A 22,733-nucleotide genomic window follows, 5' to 3' on the forward strand; every position below is an offset into this window, starting at 1 on the left:
TTATAAAAACCAACTATTTCTGTGCCTACGTAGAAAAGCATATGAAGAATAAGTCCTACTTGTGAGGTAGGCAGAAAAAGAGAATGTATTTAACACACTCTTCTTTCAGGTTCACCTAAAGTGTGTGTTAGATCATTTGAGCACCCACCTTAACTTTCTGTATGTGCTTTAAGCATCATTCTGCAAAGTTTCCTTTGAGTCTTTATTAGTGGCTGGTGTAGGAGAAAAAAGGAGGGAAGAGGGGAGAACAGTGCTGATATAAACAAACCCTATAACTGAAAAAAGACAGTTGCCTAAACGTTCCAAAATCATTTTGAAAAGACTTCCATTTAAAGATCAGACACAGGGCTTCCCTGGTGGTGCAGTGGTTAAGAATCCACCTGTTAATGCAGGGGACACGGGTTCAAGCCCTGGTCCAGGAAGATCCCACATGCCGTGAAGCAACTAAGCCCATGTGCCACAACTACTGAACCCGTGCGCCTAGAACCTGTGCTCCGAAACAAGAGAAGCCACTGCAATGAGAAGCCCATGCAATGCAACGAAGAGTAGCCCCTGCTCGCTGCAACTAGAGAAAGCCCAATGCAGCCAAAAAAAAAAAAAAAGATCAGACACAGCCCACAATAGACCCCAAGTATATTTTTACAGCCCTGTTTCTGCTTTCCAGTTTGTCAGCAGTGAACATCCCTCATCCCAATAGGATCCAGAGGACTGTCCCACACTGCGCGTGTATAACCATATTTAGGGTAATCTTAAAGTTAAATACTGAGAGGAGGCGAAACATGTACATCTTAGCTATTGATTTTTAAGCTACACATCAGGATAATGACAAGTCCTTAGAGAGGAAAGGTTTCATTATATTTAAAGATTAAAAGTATTTTTAAAAGTCAATGATGTTATATCCTCAACTTTACTGAGGATAAAAATGAGTGCCAACTTTACCAATAAGTTACTTATTTGGTCCTCAAAGTCACTTATTAACACCATTACAGATAAATCGATCCATGGGTGGGAAATCTGTTCTCTGATGAATACAGCAAAAATATAGAAATTAAAAGAGGACGGTAGCATTTGCTCCTTAAACCTGTTTTTTGAAAAAAACTCTTGCTTAGACCATCAAATGGCTTGTGAGCTCTTTCCAACCAAGAATTTGGGGCTTAAGCAAGAGTTGGTTGAAAAGAATGTAAACAGTGAAGTCCAAACTTCGGAAGTTCACTGCAAAGTACTTCCTGTGCTGCACGGGGATCCAAAATAAAGCGTCAAAACAGATCTCGCCTCTGAGCAACTTTAATCCGCACTCTTCCTCCACTTTCATGCATCACCTCAAGGCCACTTACTGGTGATCTGACAAGGCAGAGGCTGAATTTCTCCCTCTCTAATAGGCTGCCTAGACAAAAAAACTTTAAAGAATCTCACTGGCTGTTAAATAAATTAGTTTATACAGAATTGAGGTGGGGTTCTTTGGTTTGCAACAGATTCAACTGGAACCGGAAATGGAGAAAGACAAGCATGGTTAGCTTAATAGGATAAAAGGGAGATGAGAGTGTGCTTGTTGGGCTCACAATATTTTGAAGACTTGAGAACATTAAGGACAACACTGTTACTCTGCACTCTGCTTCCCTAAAAAACTCCAAGGAAGGACTGATGAATCTACTTCATTAATCATACTATAATACAAATCGATGTTTAAAAGTACTCTGGGAAAAAAAAAAAAGTACTCTGAACCCAGGAGAATTTGGGATTCTACAGAAATTATTTTTAAATCAGTCTGTAGAAAAGGGGACCTAAGGAATTAAAACCAGTTCCTTGTGTAAGTCATCATCACCATCAATTATCAGAATTTTTACCATTTACTGAGTTCTATAGCTTTAAAAATACCTATCTCATTTAATTTGATCCTCTCACCTTTTGTGATAGGTACTGTCAGTCTTAACGGGAGAAAACAACTTTGGATTTGTAAGTGGCAAAATCTGGATTTGAGCCAGGTCAGTCTGACTGACACCTTTATTTATGACACTGCTTTTGACCAGAAAGCCCCTCAGACATGATAAGTGGTTACCAAGAAGACACACTTTCCTTGCCCTCCCCTTAGCTGCAATGTAGAGATTCAGTACTTTTTCACAGGTATACATTTAATGTTATGCACAAATACAAAAAAACACCCTAATAAATCAAATACACACCATACTTTTAATATCAGTGAATTAGAATTCATTCTTAGGGTTGTGTTAAGTATGTTTTTAGAATTTGGTGAAAGGCCCCACAGATAAACCAAGAAGACAGAGTGGAGGCTGGCAAAGATCAAAATCTTACCGTGGACTTTTCTAAGCCTATATAGAAGACTTTCCGTTTCTCCTTTATTCAGCATTCTAAGATGTGGAAAACAGGCAGATTCTCTTTCATAATGCGGCTGTTTGCTTTGTTCATTGAGGTGTATCTATGACCTGTAACCGTGAACAGTCTTTTCCCACCTTCTATTCAATTTTCCTTTATTTGCACATTACATTGGCCTTCTAAATGAATACCAAAATTCTATGAAAAATTAGTGTAACAATCCCATTTACCGTCGCATCAAAAAAGAAAAAAATACCTAGGAATGAACCTACCTAAGGAGGCAAAAGACCTGTACTCAGAACACTGTAAGATACTGGTGAAAGAAATCAAAGATGACACAAAAAGATGGAGAGATATACCATGTTCTTGGATTGGAAGAATCAATATTGCCAAAATGACCATAGCACCCAAGGCAATCTACAGATTCAATGCAATCCCTACCAAATTACCAATAGCATTTTCCACAAAATTAGAACAAAAAATTTTACAATTTGTATGGAAACACAAAAGACCCTGAATAGCCAAAGCAATCTTAAGACAGAAAAATAGAGCTGGAGCAATCAGGCTCCCTGACTTCAGACTATACTACAAAGCTACAGGAGTCAAAACAGTACGGGACTGGCACAAAAACAGAAATATAGATCAATGGAACAGGATAGAAAGTCCAGAGATCAACCCATGCGCCTATGGTCACCTAATCTATGACAAAGAAGGCAAGAATATACAAATGCAGAAAAGACAGTCTCTTCAATAAGTGGTGCTGGGAAAACTGGACAGCCACACATAAATGAATGAAATTAGAACATTCTCTGACACCACACACAAAAATAAACTCAAAATGGATTAAAGACCTAAATGTAAGACCAATACTATAAAATTCTTAGAGGAAAACATAGGCAGAACATTCTCTGACATAAACTGCAGCAAGATCTTTTTTGATCCACCTCCTGGAGTAATGAAAATAAAAACAAAAATAAACAAATGGGACCTAATGAAACTTAAAAGCTTTTGCACAGCAAAGGAAACCATAAACAAAAGGAAAAGACAACCCACAGAATGGGAGAAAATATTTGCAAACGAAGCAACCAACAAGGGATTAACCTCCAAAATATACAAAGAACTCATGCAGCTCAATATCAAAAAAACAAATACCCCAATCAAAAAATGAGCAGAAGATCTAAATAGATATTTCTCCAAAGAAGACATACTGATGGCTGAGAGGCACATGAAAAGATGCTCAACATCGCTAAGAGTTAAAGAAATGAAAAACAAAACTACAATGAGGTATCACCTCACACTGGTCAGAATGGCCATCGTCAAAAAAGTCTACAAACAATAAATGCAGGAGAGGGTGTGGAGAAAAGGGAACCCTCCTACACTGTTGGCGGGAATGTACATTAGTACCAGCCACTATGGAGAACAGTATGGAGGTTCCTTAAAAAACTAAAAGTAGAGCTACCATATGATCCAGCAATCCCACTCCTAGGCATATATCTGAAGAAAACCATAATTTAAAAAGATACACATACCCCAATGTTCACTGCAGCACTATTTATAATACCCAAGACATGGAGGCAACCTAAGTATCCAGCAACGGAGGAGTGGATAAAGAAGATGCGGTACATATAGACAATGGAATATTACTCAGCCATTAAAAAGAATGAAATAATGATGTTTGCAACGACATGGATGGAACTAGAGATGGTCATACTAAGTGAAGTAAGTCAGACAAAGACAAATACCATATGATATCGCTTATATGTGGAATCTTTAAAAATGGTACAAATGAACCTTTTTACAAAACAGAAATAGTCACAGATGTAGATAACAAAGCTATAGTTACCAGGGGGAGGGGGGAGGGATAAATTGGGAGATTGGGATTGACATGTACACACTATGATATATAAAATAGATAACTAATAAGGACCTACTGTACAGCACAGGAAACTCTACTCAATACTCTCTAATGGCCTATATGGGAAAAGAATTGAAAAAAGAGTGGATATATGTACATGTATGACTGATTCACTTTGCTTTACTGCAGAAACTAACACAACATTGTAAATCAACTATACTCCAATAAAAATTTAAAAATTATATTATAATGATGTGTGAATTCTAATTTTTATTCCTACTTTTGAAAGTGCAGAAACGCTTTTATACTTTGCCTGTTTTTGCTCCTTTGTTATAAACTTTCTGCTTGAGTGAATTCTTTTCCATCTAAACTTATTTTCATTTCCCATAATGCATTTCTATACTCTTTAAGTTCTGTGTGTTTATTCATCCATTCATTTTTGAGTGATATCTTGTGTCAGGCAAATAAAGAATAAAATAGATTAAAATGGTTTACACTAGGAATTTTCTACCCAGGGAAATTATCTGGATCTTTTAATTTTAAAACCTTAATCTTTAGGGACTTCCCTGGTGGTCCAGTGGGTAAGACTCCATGCTCCCAATGCAGGGGGCCCAGGTTCGATCCCCTGCCAGGGAACTAGATCCTGCGCGCCACAACTAAAGATCCTGCAAGCCACAACTAAAGAGCCCATGTGCTGCAACGAAGACCCGGTGTAGGTAGGTAGGTAGGTAGGTAGATAAATAAATAAATAACTTGTCCACTATGGCTAGAAAACAAAAACTTACATCCTTTTATGCAATGTCAGGGTTACTCAAGGTACCCCTTAATTTTTCTCAAATTGTTTTCTGCTGAAATTTATCACTACATTTTTAGAAGAGAAATTCTAGTCTTAAAAATATAGTTCATGGGATGGTGCATTTTCTTGCACCGAGTAATGCGGCGTTGCTGCCAGGTGAGGAGGGCAGAGAGTTCTATGGTGAAGTGAGGGGAGGGATTCATGCAGGCATCCGGGGGAGCCTTGTTCTGAACTATAAGGTGGGAAGTTGATGTTGGGTACTCCCGGACCCCCAGCATGAAAATTGTGATATCATCCTCGAACCATCAGCTTTGAAATTAAAAAACAATGAAGAATACTCAAGAAACAGCCCGAAGAATTCTTCTAGAACCTTACAAGTACTTACTTCAGTTACCAGGTAAACAAGTGAAAACCAAACTTTCACAGGCGTTTAATCATTGGCTAAAGGTTCCAGAAGACAAGCTACAGATTATCATTGAAGTGACGGAAATGTTGCATAATGCCAGTTTACTCATCGATGATAGTGAGGACAACTCAAAACTCCGACGTGGCTTTCCAGTGGCACACAGCATCTATGGAATTCCATCTGTCATCAATTCTGCCAATTATGTCTATCTTCTTGGCTTAGAGAAAGTCTTAACCCTTGATCACCCAGATGCAGTAAAGCTTTTTACCCGCCAGCTTTTAGAACTCCATCAGGGACAAGGCCTAGATATCTATTGCAGGGATGATACACTTCTCCCACTGAAGAAGAATGTAAAGCAACGGTGCTGCAAAAGACAGGTGGACTATTTGGATTAGCAGTAGGTCTCATGCAGTTGTTCTCTGATTACAAAGAAGATTTAAAGCCACTACTGAATACACTTGGGCTCTTTTTCCAAATCAGGGATGATTATGCTAATCTACACTCCCAAGAATATAGTGAAAACAAAAGCTTTTGTGAAGATCTAACAGAGGGAAAGTTCTCATTCCCTACTATTCATGCTATTTGCTCGAGGCTTGAAAGCACCCAGGTACACAGTATCTTGTGCCAGAGAACCGAAAATGTAGATCTTTAAAAATACTGTGTACATTATCTTTCTCTGAGAACGTAGGTTCTTTTGAATACACTCGGAATACTCTTAAAGAGCTTGAATCTAAAGTCTATAAACAAACTGATGCATGTGGTGGGAACCCTGAGCTAGTAGCTCTAGTAAAACACTTAAGGAAAATGTTCAAAGAAGAGAGTGAATAATATTAAGTCATTCTTGATTAGGCCTGATAGGTTAGTTGACTTTATTTTTTTGTCTTTAAGCCTATTACCTTTTTTAAAATTTGGACCAAGCTGTTAGTCTCCAAAAACTGAGTGATAGTGGTGACGTGAGTGAGGTTGTTTCAATATAGAATCCCTGCGTACAGATAATCATCAGAGTACCAAGGTGAAGGAATCAAAAGGAGCCACATTTAAATGAGTCTAATTTGAATGTTGGAATGTGCTGTGTTGGGACGTTGTGGCCAACTCGGCCGTGCGTGTTCTGTTGATTCTGTCAATAAAGAAGACTTCAGCTTTGGCGGGGAGGCGGAGGGGAGAAATATATATATATATATATTTCATGGTTTATTTTTATAAATATTAGCCTTTTTAGACAGATTTTATTATTTTTAAGATTCTAGACTAGCCTAATGTTCACTAGAATTGTTTTATTTCTTATCCTATTCCCACGTTTATAATGCATTAGATATATTTTCCATACCCTAGAAGGATTTACTCTATTTTCCTTGCCTCTTCTTATTTTTACGTACAAAAAAATCCTTGACTATTTGTGGTTCTCTCATTTTAAAAAATGTTTCCATGTAATAAGTACTAAAGTCTACTGAAACAGCAAGAAAAGTTTGCATTTAATTATAAAGAAAGAAATGCTGTATATATGTGTAAGGAAATAAGAATAGAATAATTAACAAATGCCCTGTCAAGATAACCTATTCCACTTTAAGGGGGTTAAGTCCTACCCTCCTCCCCAAGGCTTTAAAATGTTCTACTGCATTCTAATTACACAGCAAGACAAAGGGTTTCAGTTTTGTGGACCAACAGTTCAAATCTGTGTAGATAACCAGAAACATAAAAGCCAATGCTGAAGGGAGGTCCATAGCCGCTTGTCATTATGATGGTTTGATCATTCACTAAGGAGTAGAAGAGTAATTTTACAACAAAGACAGCGACTTAAGGCACTAAAATGTGCTGCACTGCAGAACGATCAGTAACGTACACGGCCTAGGGAGTCAAGAGCTTTGGTTCTAAAACTAGCTTGGCTTCCTTACGGACAGGAATCCTAGCAAATAACTCATTCTTTGCACTTCAGGTACCACGAACGCTAGCTGTATTTTCTACTTTCATTTACAACAGGGGCAAATACCTTCTCAGCATTTCGAAATGCCTGAAGAACCATGGAGTAAGGGCAAAGTCAATACAAGATAGCATTTTATAAAGAGAGTCTAGATAAGTTTAAACAAGTAGATCCTTGAAGAAAGGCCACAATGCAAAGTCTGAGGGCAGTTTCACACAGCCATGTAATATCTGATGAACTATTTTACCTAGGGAAAAGCTGGGCAAACTTGAGATCTCCACATATAATTGTCATTAGAATACAGACCGGTTTACGTGTGAGAACCTGTGCTTCTTCCTGAGAATTTCCTTGGGGAAAGGATGATGCTAACACTTCCAGCTACTTTTCCTTCTTCAAACTTCCTCAGGATTTCTTTTACCAACATTTTATTTCCTATTTTCCTATGTGAATGCTTAGTAGATCTAAATAACCTACTTTTCTTCAGGCAAAGACTCTAATTGGGAATTCAGCAAATTCCTCACGTTCACCTTCATTTGCTCTTTCGGAACCACTTTTAAATTATGTGCCGTACCATCCTTGAGAGATTTTATAACAACCCCAAATTGCAAGAAAGAACAGAGCATAGCACTCCCTCCCCTGCAAAAAAAAGGGGCTATTTCAAATTTCTTGGAGGGGGGCTAGGCAGAATAAGCTGTTTGTCAAGCCCCAAAGTGCACGCCGTCGTTGAGAAAAAGAGGAGAGTCCAACAACCCTGCATTATGGCGGCTCTAGACTGACACGGGCATAGTCCCCAACCCAGTGACATTAAATGGCTGCTTTAAAACTGCAAGTCAAGAGTAAGCAGTTATAAACAGATTTAACAGATAAACACTAGATCAGACTCATGATCTCATCTGGCAGCCCTGCATATTTCCCATCCAAAAGTCCCAGCTGGGATCACAGTAATTGGGCCTCTTCAACTACTTTGAGCTAAGAGAAATTTAGGGAGAAATTTTTAAAACTGATAAGAAACATATTGACATGGTGCCTGGTGAACAGGGAGCTGAGACAAGCCATCTGGATGCTCGTGTATGTGAAAAGTTTTGTTTAGTGGAAATAATTCATCTAACCCACAAGCTGTACAAATATTACAATAAAAAGTCCTGACGCGCACAAACTGTCAGAAGAACCTGTGCTACAGGAACCAGAGACTGTAGTCCAGACTCCTGTTTCTGTGCGGCCAATAATACCTGTTCACGAGTACCCTGGTATTCCTCTGTACTCAAGAGTTTGTACCAGGACTTTATGGCTACATCTTTTCACTGAGAAAGTATATTCATGGTACGGGTTCACATTTAGAACATTTGCAAGTGTTTTTGCTTGGTGATTTCCCTTTAACACTGTTGGGAGTAATACCCCTAATTTCACAGATGAGAAACCTGGTATAGGAATAATGAATTTATTATAGACAAGTGTTTTAAAACTCAGTTATTCGGAGAGCTCAAGCTATTCAACAAAACAAATTATGCACAAGGCTGAATCACTGTGATATAAATAACTACAGTGTTTACTTCAATGCCAGGAATTTATGGAGATGGAGAAAACTATATTTTTCTGATTATGTCGGTTTTTTCAACGTGTGACACTACCAAGTACCTTTTCAGCATGCTTTCTTACAAACTACTAAAGATCGTTTTAAAAATTCTTTTTACCTCACACTATTGAATATATCTCCTCAGTAACCAAGAAATAATTTAGCACTATATACCCTCAAGACCTCTTCATTTTCTGCTTAAGATGACTGCCACCTTTTTCTTCCTCAAAACCAAACTGCTTTTTTCTCTTTAATTCAAAGTCTATTCAGACCTTAAGAAAACACCTTTCCTTCCTTCATGCCTGGCATAATGTATAAGAGAGAATACAAAGCCCAAGTCTTATCTTATTAAACCAATCATCCAAGGGTTGGGTTTTTCCCTCCTTTCTTTTATGAACAGGTAAACTATTTAAAGGTAACACAACTCTATTACACAGAACTGCCGTGACAGAAAAGAAACGTTACTAATCCCCATTAAAAGAAACAATATTTTAAGGCATATGGGGTTTCAAGAGAAATCAAATCTACTACTGAAATTAGTCAAAAAGTATTTATCCAGAAATACAATTACCACTTCACACCTAGTAGGACTGCTACAATTTAAAACAACAAGTATTAGTGAGCACAGGGAAAACTGGAATTCCCATATATTGCTGGTGGGAATGTAAAATGGTACAGCCAATATGGAAAAGTTTGGAGGCTCCTCAGAAAGCTAAAAACATAAATACCGTATGACTTAGCAATTCCATTCCTACCTTTATGCCCAAAGGAACTGAAAACCAGGGACTCACGCGTATTTGTACACCAGTGTTCGCTGAAGCATTATTCTCAACGGCCAAAAGGTGGAAACAACCCAAGTGTCCACCAATAAGACGAACAGATAAACAAAATGTGGAATATCCATACAATGGGATATTATTCAGCCATAAAAAGGAACGATGTTTTGATATCTGCTACAACATGGATTAATCATGAAAACATCATGCTAAGTCAAAGAAGCCAGACACAAAAGGACAAATATTTCAACAGCTAAAGTAGGCAAATTAACAGAGAGAGAATATAGATTAGAGGTTACCAGGGGCTAGAGGAAAGGAATAATAGGGAGGTATTGGTTCATGGTTACAAAGTTTCTGTTTGGGATGATGAAAAAATAGAAATAGACAGTGGGGATGGTTGCACAACATGGTAAATGTATTAATGCCACTGAACTGTATATACACTTAAAAAAACCATTAAAATGTCAAATGGTTATATATGTTTTATATACTCAAAAATAACAACATACCCAAAATCACTGAATTAAATACCTTAAACGGGTGAGTCATAGCTCAATAAAGCTACTTATAAAAGAACCCAATAGACTTGAGGGTGCCATGATAACTGGAGATCACTAACATCAGTGAGTCTAGACTGAGAGTAAAGTAAATTATTGTGACAGCCTAAGCAATGTTTAGTTGTGAAGGCAATCTGTAGTAACGCACCTAGTTTGCATCTGACTTCTTTAGTTCTGATAAACTTATAATAAAGCCTATGATAAAACCTAGGCCAATAACAACTATTTAAAATTAGGGGAGGAGGGCTATCAATCAAAAGGGCACATACACTCAACAGGCCACACGTAACCTTTTTAAATGCTTTACATGAGTGAATCTCAAACACCAACGTAAGACAAAGCCTGTCATGGACGTGTACACAAGCAGGCCTGCAGATATCACGTGTTAACCACAGTCTTACTTACGGAAACACGATTTCAGCTACACAACAATGGCACCACTGGGGTTTTCACAGTTGGCAGGAAGAGCCAGAGATGGCTTATTCCCACCTCTGCTCAGGGTCCTTACTGCCAGGCCTGCCTTGCTCCCTGTGTGTGTTTCTTCTTAAAATTTCCACAAATCAGATTTTTACTAAACCAGACTATAACTGTCAATATCACTGTAGTTGATTTACATTCCAAAATTACAAACAAATCCTAAAAATAATTTGATAGTTTGGATTATCAGCTCCCCCTTCCATTAGCATGGAAAATGGAAAACTGCTGGTATAGAAATTATAACTGTGTGTGAAGGGTAAGGGATAGGTTAGATGTTTTGCTGTCGGGTTAAAGAATGGATGGGGTTTCTAGTCATATGGATTAATGGGACCACAGATAACCTGAAGGGAAGTCTGGGTTTGGGTTATTTTTAGCTTAATTTGAGAGTTTTTGCTATAAAACCAAAATATACTGTATTTACTTTAGAAGATTTAACGAACACCCTGATAAAAGTTCAGTGTTACCACTTAATTCAATCCGAGCATGTTTTTCCATAAAATTATCAAACGGACTAAAGCATACTCCAAAAATGGAAGAAAATAAATGGATTTTAAAATCATTTAAAGTCATTTTGGGGAAAGACTTAATACTAATAACTGAACCAGACAGGAACCAAGACAGGGAAACAATAAGAAGAGAAGCCCTAAACATGGACAAGTGGTTTATAACACTGTGAACTACTCTATATAGAGGAACTTACTGGACTGAGGCTTACATTTCTCAATAGTGGAACAAAACAAACATTACAACATGGAACTTTCCCCCAAAGGAATGTGAGGAAAAGCTTTTAAGAGAAGCTGGACGAATGACACGAGGAAAAAATTTTGTAATGGCTATGAGCATCGGATGTTTTTAATTCACCAGGTTAGAAAAAATGATCGTGAAAAGAGCATGTTGGGTCACAGAGATGTGTCGGTTTCATAATTAAATACATTATCCCGAATGGGCCCATTTTCTCTGCAGAGAGAAGAAACCCTGCTCCACGGTCATGTACCAAACTTTACTGTGGGCATTTGTCCTAGACGATGTGATTTAAATAGTCTGTCACTGCAGCAACATTCCATGGAACAAGCAAACAGCAAGAAGTTACATAAAGTAGACAGAACTAAGACACAGGAGGCTTCCTTCTAGTTGTAGCTCTAAACCTGTACTTTCTGACTGAGCCATCCATCCTCTCTGGTCTCAGTTCTCTTAACTGAAACAGGACAGTTTCTAAGGTACAAAAACCTCTAATACTTTTATATAAAAGTTAAAAATATCGAGAAAGAGATGACCCAGGACCTTAATAGATGCTCTAAACTCCCAAGCCAACCTCTGAGCAGAAGAAAGCTCAGGTATAATACGCCACAGGTAAATCTTAAGAGTTACTCTTCTTAGGTCCACAGAATAGAACAGAACGAGACCTGTTTCCCTTGGAGTTCTTCCCACGTTATTAATATATGAGCAACAAACACTGAGCCTAAAACCAGACCTTAGGACAAGACAGCATAATGATCTGGGGCCAGCTGGCACAGGAATGGGCTTAAACACCTCTATCACAATGTTACTGCATGTCTCGATACCGGTTGTGTGTAATGATACAACCCTCAGTACTAAGAAAAAGTGAAATGATGTTAGCTATACTCTGCCTAGTAAGGCAAGGGAAACACAGTCTGACTATGACCGTTTAAACATCTAAAAAATAAACTTCTGTTAAAAAAGATCAAACTATAAACAACCCACTGTAAAAACCTACTGTTTTTCAGACAGTGGGTCAGTGACATGTTTCTACCCAGAGCAGAGACAATGCAGGGCAATGGAAAGCCCATTCTGTGAACAAGCTTCAGCTGCTGTTATTTCCTTTATAAGAACAAGAAAAAGAAGCTGGTGAAAACTTCAATTTGGAAGCACCCAGAATATTTCTGCATTTAGAAAGATGCCTCCTGGGGGGGGAATGCAAATTGGTGCAGCCACTATGGAAAACAGTATGGAGGTTCCTCAAAAAACTAAAAGTAGAGCTACCATATGACCCAGCAATCCCACTCCTGGGCATATATCCGGACAAAACGATAATTCAAAAAGATACACATACCCCCATGTTCATAGAAGCGCTATTCATAATAGTCAAGACATGGAAACAACCTAAATGTCCACTGACAGATGAACGGATAAAGAAGATGTGACACACATATACAATGGAATAGTACTCAGCTATAAAAAAAGAATGAAATAATGCCATTTGCAGCAACATGGGTGGACCTAGAGAATATCACACTAAGTAAGCCAGACAGAGAAAGACAAATATCTTATGATATTGCTTATAAGCAGAACCTAAAAAAAATGAACCTACTTACAAAATGCTTACAAACCAAATACAGGTATCTCTATTCAATTATAGCTGACTATCTTTTATTATACCACAATGCAGAATGTCTTCTGGGAAAGCCGTATATGCAAGTTTTTAATCAATCAGAACAAAGACTACAACCTGTAAATCTGTTTGTTTTTTTAAGCCACACACCTTAAACAAAAACCTCGTGTGTTAAGGAAAGCCAAGATTTTCATCTATTCTTGACGTAGGCTTAGCCACTGAGAGTATAATGATGGCCAAACTAAACTGTACATTACCATGGGATGGGACTGGGCTGAATAGAGACCCACATCATCAGGTATTTTGAGCATTACAGTCGAAGCTACAGAAGAGCAAAGTGTTACTTAACAGTTTGCACATCTAACCACAATTTTAGGAAAAATCTCTTTAGAGGGCTAATTAATTAATCCCTTGCTGTTAGATCGAGCAGTCCTACTCCTTCCATTTGATTTCCTGTCCAAAGAGGTTCTATTACTTCCTACCACCTCATAAGGAAGCCCCCAAAGATTAACATCATCAGTACTTACATTCAAAGCATTCTTTGCAGCTTCTGCTTCTGAGCGACTGTCAAAACTGACAAAACCTACGGGCTAAGGAAAGAAAAAGAAATATGAAGTAAACAATATCTGGGGATGTCTATTTCTCTGGGTCAAAGGTGATATCAAACTGAAGAGCTAAGATACAGAAATCACCACAGGCAATGGGTAGAAACAAGAAAGCCAGTCCAGAAGAATCATGACTCAGTAGCTTAGCCAAATTTCTAACATGAATCAAAGGGATTGTGAGGGTGGTTCTTCAAGGGCACAGCTGGAGATTTAGAGAATCATAAAAAAAAATCTAGAAGGGGCTGGAAGGTGAGCAGCAGTGAACAAGGGAACAGAGGAAAACTTGGGTGGAAAGGCTCTACTTTCCTAAATTGAATTCACTGTACCTCAGTTTCTTCATCTTTTAAAATGGAAAGAGAACCGAATCACCTTTTGGTACACTGTAAGTGCAAGGAATATAATGACACAATGATAAAAGCCCTGTATTCTCACTGCATGATCAAAATTATATCATGAACATTTTAATCTCAAATCCCAAGGGATGCCTTTAAAAAGCTGTGTGTTTAATTAGGTGTATAAACCATACTGTTCCAACTAAAGAGAGGGGTCACAATTCCTTTGGACTCAGGATATTTCAGTCCAGAAGGATGGTTGCAACATAGCTTATTCTCTGATGAACCAGAGAATACCTTATTGAGAGATGCAAAGTGACCCAGAGGGAGGATGCTGGTTGCTCAGCATTTAAAAAAAAAAAGCACATATAGCTACAAATTTTCAAGACACTTGCAGAAACTATCAGGGTCATTGGTTACTACCTCCATTCTGTACCTTTTATGCTCCATTCTAGACCTGAGACTCTGCCTGCGGTTATTAAGGGTTTAAGAGACAGGCTGATTCTTCGTCATCCAATTCCCATACCGATTGTGAATGAAAAGTTTGCCTGTTTAACTTTACAAAAAAACAAAAACAAACAAAAAAAACACCCAGGAAAAAATTGGCGTAATAATCAATAATTTCTTTTGAATATACAGATCAATCCCAATATAACTATGCTGGATGCATTGTATTTACCTTCCTTGAGGACAGACTCAGACACTCTAGCTGGAGGCTGTGGAATTAGGAATCACTTTCCTGTGCTAATTCCTAAGCAATCTCACCCTTAATTTTAGAGCAACAACAACAACAAAATAAAATCTTAATGGAAATAAAAAAAGAACGTCGAGCCCTAGTAACATTCCTGAAGAAAGCCAATCCGAACTTACTGTGGAAGTGATCATTTATGTGCAAGTCTGAAATTCTTACCTGCTTAGATGTGAGCTTTATAAGAGAACCCTCGTAGCCCTGAAAATAAAGAACCAAATTTAGACCAGAAATAAAGAGTAGTAGGAGAAAAGAGCAATTGTAATAGCATCCTGCTCAAGTGAAAATGAGTCCCTTATGACTACTGACCAACTCTTCTCACAAATGCCTGTTCATTGGGAAAACAAATTTTATACACACACGCACGCATGACGTATATGCCAATCTTTGCATACTTGGGCCTAAAAGAAATCAAGCCCTGAAATTCACGCACTTATGTTTCTTATCTCTATATATTTTCATGAAATTCAGAAAAGAAACATAAGTGCATGAATTCATGAAAATATATAGGGAAAAGAAACATAAGTGCATGAATGCACTTTATGCATAGGAAAATGGTGTCTATGTCAACAGCAGGTCTTTTTCATTTTATAGAACTAGGCGAGGGAAGGGGGTAAATTAAGTTAGGAACATCAGAGTGTGGGATGACTTGGTCATATATTTGCTATAAAACAATAAAACATTAAGATCGTACTTGGTAGAACTTAATGAAAATTTCAAAACTTCCAGGAAAGGTTAAATAGGCAGTGATGCTAAAATCTGTTGAGTTCTTTTGCTTATTTATTGCAGCCATCAGTTTTCACATTGGTGTTCTGATTGGGAGATGTGAAAATTCCCTGTTGGGATTTTACTCCAGCTCAGCCTCAAGGAAGATGGAAACACTCCTTTCACTCCCTCCCTTAAGCCCTCCTGGCTCCCCAGGATAAGGATAACAAAGTCTGTTTATTTCTGAAAATAATCAATGACTGTTAGCTTGCACTGATGGATGACACAGGAGGGGAAAAAACAACACTTGACATGATTGACCACCACACGTATCGGTGCAGAGACAGATTTGCAGACGAGGGTCAGACTCTGGGGACTTTAATTAAAAGAGGGTTAGTAGGAATGTACCAGGGTCCTGACTTCAGCGTTTGGGTTTCTGGGCAGCATGTTGGGATTGATTCATCCTCCTATTTTCCCAGCAGAGAACTATGTTACTAATTAGCTACTGTAAACATTTTACCTCAAAGGCCTTGAGCTCTCCTAGCCAGAGAGGTCGTGATTCACAGCCCTGCCTCTTCCTTTTTCAAGGTGCTCTCACTCTCCGAAAAACCTGAAGGTTTAAACACCCTGAAGGCCTCAGAGGCAAAGGACAAATGGATATTTCACTCAAGTAAAAGACCACTAGTAGGGATATACTGTCCTCTCAAGTCACAAAAAGAGAAGCAGTATCAAATAATAGTTCAGATGAGGGATGGTTGCTTGGGTTTGAATCCTGGCCGTGCCATTTATTATGTGAGTAAACTTGAGCAAAATGTATTCAACTGCTCCAAGTTTCATTTTCCTTATTTGAAAAAAATGAGGCTAACCCATTTTAAAGGACTGTGATGAGAATTAAATGAGATAATTCTTAAGGGGCTTGCTGGCTAAATCTCTCTGTATGTATACAAAAACATAACTACTTATGTTATGTTGGATACATACTATTGGATACATACGAGGATCAGTTAGCTTTAAAAAGTCCTCATCCTACAGAAGAGACAGACAGTAAAAACTACAACCTGCAGAAGAAACTCGGGAAATTCTATAAAGCTGGCACTCTCCCCACAATACCTTCTCTTTCTTTCCCACTTCCGCTAGCTAACCTCATGGCTAACCCTTCTGCTTCCCTCTGTAATGTCATCATTATTGTTGCATTAAAAGGAGAGCTGTCAGAATGGAGTTATGTCCATTATGACACGCTGCCTTTGGGGCACATAAACTAGACTGTTTTATCTTTGTTGGTTTTAACTCGCTGCCTGCTCAACCGTCCTTCTCCTTCTACTACCCAACTGTTTTCAGCTGTCACATCCTACTCTCTCCCCCTAAGAAGTTAGATATTGTCCCTCAACCTGTCTTGCCTCTGTGGCTGGGGTCCTGCTTCAAATCAGGATAGATCTTTAACCATCAATCAAGATGGCCCATCACGTGATCGTAAGTGTGGCCCCGGCCAGGCACTGTTGCCGACATGTCCTCAGGTGATGTGACCAGGCCAAACACAGGCCCTGAATCTGTCATGACTTCCAGGTTCACTCCTTGAGAGCCAAAGCCTTCAGCCCACATCATGCCCAGCCCCAGCTCCCCTACCCTACCCTACCCTCCAAAGGCTAACCTTCAAGGTTTCTCCTTGGAGCACGGTTATTTCAGCTTTAGTTCAATTTCCTGTTAAATTTTCAATCCCAGCTACATTAATTATCTCTAAAGTAGTTTTATCTTGATAGTCACAATGGACAGACAACTTGCATTAAGTATTTCACTAAGCAACAGGAAAGATTTCCCTCAACTCATACCAAGCAATTCTTTAAAATTTTGTTTTACTGTTTTTGCAACTTTGGACATTTTGCCCATGGCAAAAATAATGGTGTTAGGTTCCTAGTCTAGTTCATAAAAGCCTACTTAACCTATTATGTCTCCAAACAATAGTATTAACAGCAGTATTTCAACTGGTAAGGAACCTCCTAGGGGTAGGGCTTGACTTTTACTGCATTTGAAATATAAATACAGAATAAGTCACTGATAGTATTTTTGGGGATCTGTACTCAGAAGAACACCCCTAACTGGCAAGAGGATAAACAGGGAGGACACTAAAGCTGTTCTGTAGAACAGAAACAGACGCATGTCCACGTCGGTGAGAGACTTCTCCAGATTAGCTACTGGGAGGACAAAAGGCAGTTTCAGTCCTTCCAAAGTGAAAATGTATATTAGGACCGAGTTGTCAAATCTCCTTTACTCACTAACTTTTTAAAAACAGTGCTTTCACAGACATTTCATTTCTTTCTCCAAAAAGCCCCATGAAGCTTATACACACACTCTTTGTCTCCTTTTACAATTTCTGAAAGATCGAAAAGGTACCTTAAATGGTCTGAAAAGCAGATACAGCTCCCGAGGTTTGATATCCAGAGGGAGACCACTGACAAAGAGAGTCCGGACCTGGAAGATAAATACAAGAGTGATCAAGGGAGTGGACAGTCATAGAATAGCTCACCTGAAATCCCCAGAACACATTTCTTCAAATACTCCTCGACTCCTACCTAATTCGTGCTCTTTCCATGACACAATGACTGCTCTAATTGCTCTAAGCCAATTCTTGAGTATCTGTGTGTGACTTATCAGAGTGAATCACTTCTAGCTGATTTAAATTTACAAACTGACTTCTTTCCTAGCCATTGCCTGGTTCTAAAAATGTGAGGGGAAAAGAGGGTCCATAGGGCTTCCCTGGTGGCACAGTGGTTGAGAGTCCGCCTGCCGATGCAGGGGACACGGGTTCGTGCCTCAGTCCGGGAAGATCCCACATGCCGCGGAGCAGCTGGGCCCGTGAGCCATGGCCGCTGAGCCTCCGGGTCCGGAGCCTGTGCTCCGCAACGGGAGAGGCCACAACAGTGAGAGGCCTGCGTACCGCAAAAAGAAAAAAAAAAAGAGGGTCCATAATTAAAACATTAGCTTAAGGAAAACAAAAATGTCATGAGGACAGTAAATCTACCACTCCCCTCCGCTCTAATCAAATGAACGCAGAATGTGGTTCAAAAATACAACTGAACCAATTTTTTTGTCCTACTTTGTCTTGTCATTGCTTCCCTCATTGGCATTGATAATTACAGTAATTTTAATAAATGCAGAAGTTTATTAAACAATTGAAATGTGTCTAAATAGTAGCCAAATGCATAACCCTGTGTCTGTTCAGTTCTGAAACAGCAGGGCAGACTTGGCTGTACCGTAAGGGCTACGGTACAAACTACGTACTTAATGTGTGCTAAAATACAGAACACGGATGACACTTCCAGCTGGGAGGATCAAAGTAAACGTGTGGGCATCTGAATGGAAACTTCAAGGAGAGGTAGGATTTTACCACATAGATATAAAAAGGTCAGGTGGGGAAGAGGCACAGGCAGAAAAAAAGCATTAACCAAGGCAATGAAGAGGGGGATGATAGCGCAGTGAATTCTGGGAGAAGGGGAGCCAAAAAAAGTGAACAGGTAGTAGAGGATCAAACCGAGGGGGGATGACGTCATCGGCTCAGGAATATGGTCCTGATTCAATAGGCAAGGAGTAAACACTGAATCATCATCACTACCACATTTTGTTTCTACTTATTTTAGTGAGTCTTTAGTCAGACCCACCCCCCAGCTTTGAGATATAGTTGACACATAATATTAAGTTTCAAATGTACTTTTTGATCTAATAAACTTTTATGTACATTTCAAAATGATTACCACTACAGCATTAGCTAACACCTCCATCATACCACAAAATTACCATTTCTCTTTTTGTGATGAGAACACTTAAGACCTCCTCTCAGCGACTTTCAAGTACACCCATAATACAGTACCTTAAATATACTCACAATACTGTGCATTAGATTCCCCAAAACCTGCTCAGCTTCTAACTGGAAGTCTGTATCCTTAGGTCAACATCTGCCCATTTTCCTCACCCTCCAGATCCAGGGAACTAACTAATCGACTCTGTTTTTATGAGTTCGGGTTCACCCCCATGTTTTCTATTCCTCTTCTCTACTCAAGCTGATACAACATGATCGAGTGCCTCATTAGAAATCACGTTACCACTCAAAGGAAAAAAAAAAAAAAAAATCAATGCTCAGTTGTAATGCCATTTGCGCGTAGGTGTACAATGAACACTACGATCAAGTAAACAGCCCCAGAATCATGAGTGCCTTTTTATTATTTGCTTCTTTATCTCTTAGACAGCTTTGGTGAGGTATCATTGACACAGAAACTGTACATCTTGCTTTACAATACGTTTTGACATATGTATAACCTGTGAAACCATCACAGCCATCAAGATAATGAACATATCCATCACCCCCCCAAAAGTTTCCTTATCTCATGCTCCTTTAATCTTCCTTCTACCTTGTCCTGCTATCCTCATCCCCACGCAATCACTCATCTGCCTTCTGTCACTACAGATTAGTATGTATGTTCTAAAGTTTCATACAAATGGAGCTATAAAGTAGGTGTCCTTTTTCGTCCGACTTCTTTCACTTTAGCATAATTATTCTGAGATTCATCCATGGTGCTGCATGTAACAATAGTCTCTTTTTATTTCTGAGTAGTATTCTGTGGTATGAACCCTCACAGTTCATTTATCCGTTCGCTTGTTTATGAGACACCAGGGTTATCTCCCGTTTTTGGCTTTTACAAATAAAATGACTATGAACGTTCATGTATCGATTTGTACAGGTCTTTGTGTGGACATATGTTTTCTTTCTTCTTGGATAAGTAGCTGAAAATGGAATAGCTGGATGATATGGTAGGTATATGCTTCAACTTTTAAGAAACTGCCCTTCAATTCCTTGTTTTACAGCCTAGAACATGATAAATGTTCTGTGTGTATGTAAAATAAATGAATATTCTGTTGCTGTTGGGTACAGTGTTTTATACATTTCAATTAAGGTCAGGTTTGTTGTTCAGTATACCTTTTGCCTCCCCCTTCTCTCTCAACTTTGCCAGTGATAAACACTCTTTCCACAGAACTTTCTTTATCAAAGCTGCTAAGGCTGAATTACTGACAACTGCCGAAGACATACACAAGGGAATTCTGCTATCCTGCGCGCCCTCTCTGCTATCCACATCCCTCTTCCCACGTTCCAGAAAGTGAACACCACGTGTTCTACTTGGTGGCTCTGGCCACGACAACCTGGATAGAGAAGGAATCCCAGCTTCCACTCGTTCAGATTTTGTTGAGTGCCCATTGTATCTGGCACTATGCCAGGTGGTGAATGGATTACATAGAGTTCCATGGAAATAATGATAAGCAGATCCTGTGTTTTAATCACTGTAGTACCATTTGTCCAGCAGGGAAGCTTAGCCATGTGACGGGTATCAATTAGGATCTGGGGAGTTAATTCAGGAAATCAACTATCATTTCTAGCACTATTCTAAAGAAAAAGGCTTTAGAAATTTGCAAGTCAAAGAATTTATCAAAAAAAAAAAAACAATAGAAATCTGGGAGTTAAATGAAAGATTACTTGATATAAATTAAGGTTCATCTACATCCATAAAATGTATTATGCAACCAATAAAAATTATGTTCAAGGAAAAAGTACATTCAGTTTTATTCTACAGAACAAAAAGCCAACACATGTTATGTATATGGAAAGGGGGAAAAATACGCCGTAGGATATATATGCCAAAAGGTTTATATCTACATTACTTAGTCCTGAATGGTGGAATAATAAGTGATTTTTCTTTTTTTTTTTTTTTTGGCTGTGCCGTGTGGCACGCGAGATCTTGGTTCCCTGACCAGGGATTGAACCCATGCCCCCTGCAATGCAAGCAGAGTCTTAACCACTGGACCTCCAGCGAAGTCCTAATAAGTGATTCTGATATTTTTTATTAGCTTATTTGTATTTTCTATCTTTCTATAATGAGCATGTTTTAGAGACTATAAATGTACTGTTAGGTTGAGAACAGCCTACATTTTTTTATTACTTTATTTAGGAAACCATAAATAATGTCAATATTTGTATCAATAAAAATTGTGAAGTTTATAAACTTTTATATATTTCAGAATTAGAAGATTCTTATCTCAGTATCTCAACCAAAAAAACCTGTTAAACATTAAAAAAACAAAAAAACAACAAAAAAAACCCCACTGAACTGATAGGCCTAAATTTGCCTCTCGCCCATGGATTAAAAAGAGACTCAAGGCCACTCTGTTTTGTTCATCAAATTAGAGGCAACTAAGATGTCTGACACTTTATTTATACATGGACACGAATTACATTTCATAGAATCTAGTGAAGCCCATTATTGTCTCAGAAACCTGCCAAGACATCTTATCTCTCAATGAAGAGCTATTCTCTCCTCTGACAGAACAGATAGACTGGCTAGGAAAAATAACTCTTAAATACTTACATTATGAAGTTATGAGGACAACTAAAGGTCTCTTAAATCCAAATGCTTGGAATCTATGTGTTCTGAATCCTTTCTAGACCTCCTCAGACTGGGAAACTCCATTAAGTTAAAAAAAAAAAAAAAATCACTGATAATGAATGGAAAAAAAACCCCTCTTCCTGAATATCCAATTCATGCTTTTCTATGGTAACTGGGACCTAAAATCACGGGGATGTTTTAAAACATTTTAGTTTCCCTACTCTTCTCACCACCACTCGTTTTATCTGAGCCATTAAGTAGTAAAGCACTTCTGGGTTTTGCCTTTGCTATGTCTATGGAAATCACAAAGGTTAGACATGATTTTTTTTTTGAGAATCGATTGTTTAATCCACATTGATTGATAGTAAATCAAATCGATGAGAGGAAAAAGGCAATCTAATTCTGAATTTAATTGGCCATTCGGTTTAGTCAAATACCATGTGACTGCACGTGTGGACATGTAAAAGACATCTGCTCTGTCTGCTGGATTCCCCGATAGCCAGCAGTGCCGGGCAACAGCCTCTGCCTGAGGGCAGAAATACGTGCAGAGAGCCCTGAGTCTATGCCCACCAACAGTGCAGGAGGGTTCCCTTTCCTAGACATGATTCTTGCTTGCAGGAAGCTTACTGTCACTGAAGGAATATGCAGCTTTCTGTGACAAGAGGAAGCTTAGCTCATTCACAGAGTAAACAATTAGAACCCAAACAATGAGATCAAAGTTTAAGAGACATGTAAGATCCATGATCAAATACTCAGAAAAAAGCGCCCCAAAACAAACGAATGATGCCAAATGAACTTTGTCGCAGGTCAATCGTTTTCCAGGGCAACCCTTAATTTAACAGCATTGTCTATGGACACAGATGTGCCTGGCACTACGCC

The 22,733-nt window shown here is 38.6% G+C and overlaps 1 protein-coding gene and 1 pseudogene across 7 annotated transcripts in view; one reads left to right on the forward strand and one right to left on the reverse strand.

Annotated features, from left to right (window-relative positions):
* RBPMS (RNA binding protein, mRNA processing factor) overlaps positions 1–22,733 on the reverse strand; it is a 186,356-nt gene that overhangs the window by 88,410 nt on the left and 75,213 nt on the right. For all 7 annotated transcript variants that reach the window (XM_049704250.1, XM_033400599.2, XM_004277146.3 and 4 more), the window contains 3 exons: positions 17,818–17,895; positions 14,887–14,925; positions 13,567–13,629 (listed from right to left, as the gene is read on the reverse strand). In XM_049704250.1, coding sequence (XP_049560207.1) covers positions 13,567–13,629; positions 14,887–14,925; positions 17,818–17,895 — 180 coding nt within the window. The remainder of the gene's footprint in view (positions 1–13,566; positions 13,630–14,886; positions 14,926–17,817; positions 17,896–22,733) is intronic.
* Positions 5,247–6,782, forward strand: LOC117195626 (geranylgeranyl pyrophosphate synthase-like; annotated as a pseudogene).

Source organism: Orcinus orca, chromosome 21 (assembly GCF_937001465.1).
Source record: "Orcinus orca chromosome 21, mOrcOrc1.1, whole genome shotgun sequence".
Lineage (NCBI taxonomy): Eukaryota > Metazoa > Chordata > Mammalia > Artiodactyla > Delphinidae > Orcinus > Orcinus orca.